General features: G+C 63.5%; 2 protein-coding genes across 2 annotated transcripts in view; both read left to right on the top strand.

Annotated features, from left to right (window-relative positions):
* CCDC71 (coiled-coil domain containing 71) overlaps positions 1-1300 on the top strand; it is a 5932-nt gene extending 4632 nt beyond the window's left edge. The window contains exon 3 of the mRNA XM_005865361.2: positions 1-1300. This exon is cut by the window's left edge and continues 38 nt beyond it. Within this exon, the coding sequence (XP_005865423.1) occupies positions 1-1058 (1058 nt within the window). The 3' untranslated portion in view covers positions 1059-1300.
* A 1535-nt stretch (positions 1301-2835) lies between these two features.
* The window catches only part of LOC102259106 (laminin subunit beta-1-like), a 6822-nt gene continuing 4444 nt past the window's right edge, over positions 2836-5213 (top strand). Inside the window, exons 1-5 of the mRNA XM_014538987.1 lie at positions 2836-3034; positions 3079-3152; positions 3241-3528; positions 4375-4561; positions 5001-5200. Of these exons, the coding sequence (XP_014394473.1) occupies positions 2881-3034; positions 3079-3152; positions 3241-3528; positions 4375-4561; positions 5001-5200 (903 nt within the window). The 5' untranslated portion in view covers positions 2836-2880. The remainder of the gene's footprint in view (positions 3035-3078; positions 3153-3240; positions 3529-4374; positions 4562-5000; positions 5201-5213) is intronic.

The following is a 5213-nucleotide window of genomic DNA, read 5'->3' as shown; positions in this document are numbered from 1 at the left end:
CGCTGCCGGGCAGGCTGGCCAAGGCGTCCACACCAGCCCTCGCCAAGCATGCTGCCACCAACCTGCTGCTGAGCTCCCTGAAGGAGTCCAGTGCCAGCCACGCCCGGGACACGGCCATGGGCTTCCCCACCCACCTCTATCCAGGTGTCTACCCTGCCATGCGGCTCTCCGTTGTCCTAGAGGCCCTGGTTCCACTCAAGACTCCCGTGCCCCACTTGGGTGCCAAGCACGAGACCCAGTCGCTGCAGCTCTCCCTTGCAGACTCTCCCCTGAAGCTGCGGGAAGGTCCCGGAAAGGGGCTGGCGGTTCACAGGAAAGTCACCAGCAAGGGCCCTAAGTGTGTGATTCGCAGGGGCCCCAGTGCTGGACCCCAAGAAAGCGCTGGGCCTCAGAGCAAGACCTGCAAAGCCACTGGATCCCTCCTTGGCCCACAAATGAAAGGTGTCTCTGCCTTGAGCACCAAGACAGCCCAGGCCAAGGCAGCTCAAACACTAGCCAGAGTTGCCTGTGCCCAGGCCACAGCGGCTCAAACTCAGGCCAAAGCTGCCAAGGCCCGGGCAGAAACGAAGGCAGCATGGATCAAGGCCAAGGCCAAAGCAGCGCGGGCCAGGGCCAAGGCCAAGGCCAAAGCCAGGGCAGCGCAGGCCAGGGCCAAGGCCGCATGGATCAAGGCCAAGGCCAAAGCCAAGGCAGCGCGGGCCAAGGCCAAGGCTGCTCGGACCCAGCCCAGGGGCCGGGGCCGGGGCCGGCTGAAAGGGTCTGTTCAGGCCAGGACTGCGAGGAAAGGCCAGAAGAGCAGCCCTGGGACTGGGGGGCAGAAGAGGAAAAGGACTGAGGAGGCAAAAGATCATCTTCCCCAGAAGAGAGCCCGGCTTGGGGCTCGGTCCCCGAAGGCACGCCTGCGCCTTGGAACATCCAAGCTACTGACATTCCGGGCCTTCAAGGTGGACCAGCGGTCCTCGGACGACGAAGTGCGGCAGCAGGCTCAGCGTGCCCTCCGTGTGAACCTATCCCCTGTGATCCGGCTCCAGCCGCTGCTGCCGTACCCAGTACCCTGACTTCACCCAGCAGTGTTTGGGGGAATTAAGTCCAGCTGTCCGTGTGGTCAGTGGCGCAGTGTGCAATGCCTGTGGACTCCACAACCTTGAAGACCCCGGGTGCCTCTCCAGGGCCCTGGCAGCCACCAGCCTTCCGGACCGGAGGGTGGGGGCAGGAGGGGGGCGATCACTGTGACTTGCTGCTCCTCAGGTTGTACGTCCGCGGTTCCATCCATCACGTTTTATACCTTTCCACCTCCCGGGCTCCCTGCCTGCGTCCGTGTCTGTGTGTGTGGTGCGGTGAGGGGTCCTGGTAGCCGAGGGCGGGGCCTCCATGTGAGTGAGGGGACACCACGGGAAGGCAGCCTCCAGGCCCTCTGGGTACCCTGCCCTCTGGTGCAGGGGCTCCTCAGGGCAAGGGCAGAGCCATTCAGGTGGTTTGTTACCCAGATTGGACCCCATGTGGGAGGAAAACGGGGAGCTGGGGGAAACAGGCACCTTGCCAGTTTCTAGGTCAGGGAAGGGGCTTTGTGGTCCTGCTCCCCAGGGGTGGTGCAGACAGCCTGGCCTTGGCTTCCAGCCTGGCTTTGGCTGAAACTTTTGGCTTTGCCTGGGTTTTTTTTTGGCCCCAAATGACCTGCGTACCTCTGCCTCTCCTCCCCTTGCTTCTGCCAGAAGAGTGGCCAGCCTTGATTTCCCCAGTTAAGGAGTTGGGGTGGAGTCAGAGGTCAGAGCTGCGGGTTGTAGGGCCACAGTCTGCCCTCCCTGATGAAGCAGTTTTCTCGGGTCGGTGGATGCTGCATCCCCGGCTGCCCCCGTGAGCAGTGCGTTCTACCGGGTTCCAGGTGCTCAGTCTGTTCCCGAGTCCAGCTCAGGCCTCAGCCGGCCTGGACGTGTCCGACATTATCAGCTTTCCTGCTTTGGAGTGGGGGCTGGGCTTTGAGCCCTGAACAAAACCAGCTCCCTGCCCATCTGCCAGTCTTGCTGGCTGCCCAGCCTGAAGGCAGGGGTTGGGGCAGGCGGGGGAGGAATTCCCCAGGGGCTCCTGGAGACAGCCTTTCAGGGCTGGGGTGGGAGCCTCATTTGAATGAGAATCGGCCTTTTCTGTCTGGGTTGGTCTGAGCCCTGGCTGCACTGGCGGCTGCGGCTGGGCCTGCAGGAGCTCCTGTGCTCCTCCCCACCTTGCGCCCTTCCCCTGGGCGGGACGTCCTCGGGGACCCCCTTGCTCCCCGCTGCATGGTGGCCCACAGCCCTGCTTTCACCCACCATGTGAGTATGGGGACTGGCCCAGGGGCCACACAGCTGCTCAAGGGGGGCCAGCGTGGGGCCCACTCTCATCCTCTTTCTCAGGCCTGATTCCAGCGCCCACCGCCCTGGCCCCCCGGCTGGGCTAGGCCCCCTCCTTTCTGTGCTGCTGCTGCTGCTGCCACCCATGGGTGAGGAGTTGGCTCCTCTGAGTCATCTGGAGGGGAGAAGTCTTCAGGCTGCCCGGCGGGGTGAGGTTGGAGGGGGTGCCTCTAGGATCCCCACTCAGACCCTCCCCCTCCCAGTCCAGGCTCCCAGAACAGTTGCCCGGCAGGTGCCAGACACACTTACCCCACCTGGTTGCCAGAGCGGCAGCTGCTACCCACCCACTGGCGACCTGATTGTCGGTCGTGGCCAGAGCCTGCGGAGCTCGTCCACCTGTGGACGCCATGGCCCTGAGGGCTGCTGCCTTCTCAGTCACCCCCAGGCCGAGGGGAGGGGGAGGCCTTCCTGGGGGGCTCGGCCCTGTGGGAGTTCGGGTCACCGGGGGCTAGAGGCAGAGGCCGGAGCTGTGAAGCTTTGGAGTGGGGGCACCGCCATGCGCCTCCTACCCCCCTCTCCTTCGACACTCCCCCAGGACTCTGAAAATTGCTTCTTTTGCAACTCCCGGGAACGGGGTGGCCATGGCATTGAGAATGTGATATCCCGGAGTGGTCCCCGTGGCAACCAGACCTGGTGGCAAGCTGAGAGCAGTGAGGGCGCTGGTGTACCTGGGTGTGAGGGTCTGTGGTTGCAGGTGTTGAGAACGTCACCATCCAGCTAGACCTGGAGAGCGCGTTCTACTTCACCCACCTCATCATGACTTTCAAGGTGACCGGTGCCCCGGCCTGAAGGCTGGCCGTGTGCCTCCTGTCCCGACGGCCACCCCTGGTAACCTGAGGACCCCTCCTGCCCCCAGACTTTCCGCCCATCGGCACTGGCCCTCAAGCGTTCGGTGGACCGTGGCCGCTCCTGGCACGTGTACCGGTACTTTGCCCACAACTGCTCCGGCCTCTTCCGTGGCATCGCCCGTGCCCCGGGCCACAGTGTCCGCGATCCCGTCTGTGACCAGCATTACTCAGACATCGAGCCTTCCACCAGGGGCAAGGTCAGGCCAGAGGCTCAGGCTTGCTTCTTCCTCAGGTCGTTTTCAAGGTTCTGGACCCCGCCATTCTGGTGGAGAACCCACACAAGCCCGAGATTCAGGGTAATTCTCAGCCAATCCTGCGCTCCCTGCCTGTGAGGCTGGCAGATATTGGGGGAGGGGTGGTCCCGCGGAGGGAGGGGGAGGGGAGGGAGGCAGGTGGTGGGCGAGCCAGCTCAGTCCCCCAGCATCCTGCTCCAGCTGCCCCTTCACGGTCCTCGATTGTGGTCCCTAATGTGGCCCCCGTTCCTGCCCCCTCACTGCTCGTCCTGTGCCCACTGCGTAGGGGCCGGCATGGGTAGCAGTTCCATCTCTGCCCCCTCAGTGGACTCGTGGGGCCCATGTGGTCCCTGTCACGGCTCTCCCTGCCAGCCGCCATGTCTCTGCTCCTGTCACTACCTCCTCCCTCCCCTGTGAGCCCCCATCACGGCCCGGCCCCTGCCCTCCCCTCAGAGTCTTCATTCTGGCCTAGTCGGTGCCCTACGCCCCGCAGCTGCCTCTAGCTGACCCCAGGGCATCTCTGGGGCTGACCTTGTGAAGCAGAAGCCTGTTACAGAGCAAGAGAGCCCGGCCAGTGTGGCTCAGTGGTTGAGCGTCAGCCTATGAACCAGGAGGTCACAGTTCGATTCCCAGTCAGGGCACGACCCAGGTTGCGGGCTCAATCTCCAGTGTGGGGCTACAAGAGGCAGGTGATCCATGATTCTCTCTCATCATTGATGTTTCTATCCCTCTCCCTTCCTCTCTGAAATCAGTAAAAATATATTTTAAAAACAAGAAAAAAAAAGAGAGAGAGACACACACATAATTCAACAGGGTGGCCCAGAGCCAGCCAGGCAGTAACACAGCAGGAGGACAAACCCAAATGAGCTTTTTCTCCACACTCTCCACCCACCGGGACTGTGATACCAGCTGCTCGCCTTGAACCCCACCCTAGGCCCCGGGGCAGCTGCTGCCCATTCCTTTGATCAGGAGAACAGGGGAACCTGGCAAAGGAGAGACATAGGGGGTGGCCTTGGCCAGGCCCCTGAAGCTGTGGAGCAGGAGGAGCCGCGGACCATCCGCCTGTGCATTGAGCAAGGGCCCCGCTGCGTGGCAGGCGACGTCTGGGCAGGGATGGGGCAGAGATGGAAACCTGCCCACGCCAGGCCCTATGCAGTGGGCACAAGCGTGGGAGCAGTCGTGGGCCAGGAATGGGGGCCATGGCGGGGAGCAGGCATGAAGTGAGAGAGACAGCTGACAAACTAGTGCCCACAGGGCTTGGAGGACAGGTGGGGAGGCAGGTTCAAGTATCCAGAGACGCAGACGGGGTGTCCAGGGAGCAGGGGACGCAGAGGGCTCCGCTCAGGAGTGGTATCGGGGCTGGAGCCGTGCAGAGGCGGCACTGCCACATGAGGTCGTCCTGACGCGCACCCTGAGGAGCAGGGGTGCTGGAGCAGGTGGCTGCGATGACAAAGGGGAGACACCCTCTTCCCCCCTCCCTCCCAGCCGTGGAGGGGGGACCAGTACGCCTGAGGCCTCTCCATCTGTGTCTCCAGAGCTCCTGCACGTGACTAACCTCCGTGTGAACTTCTCCAAACTGCACACCCTGGGTGACAGGCCCCCGGGGGGCCTCAGGGGACACCCCTTCTACTACTATGCCCTCTGTGAGCTCGTGGCCGGAGGCAGCTGCCTGTGCCACGGCCATGCCTCTGAGTGCAGGCCTGCCCCCGGGGCCCCAGCCAACGCGGAGGGCATGGTGAGCGAGAGGG

Source organism: Myotis brandtii, unplaced genomic scaffold (assembly GCF_000412655.1).
Source record: "Myotis brandtii unplaced genomic scaffold, ASM41265v1 scaffold207, whole genome shotgun sequence".
Taxonomy (NCBI): Eukaryota; Metazoa; Chordata; class Mammalia; order Chiroptera; family Vespertilionidae; genus Myotis; species Myotis brandtii.
Note: the sequence above shows the minus strand (reverse complement) of the source record. Positions and strands in the feature narration are given on the sequence as shown.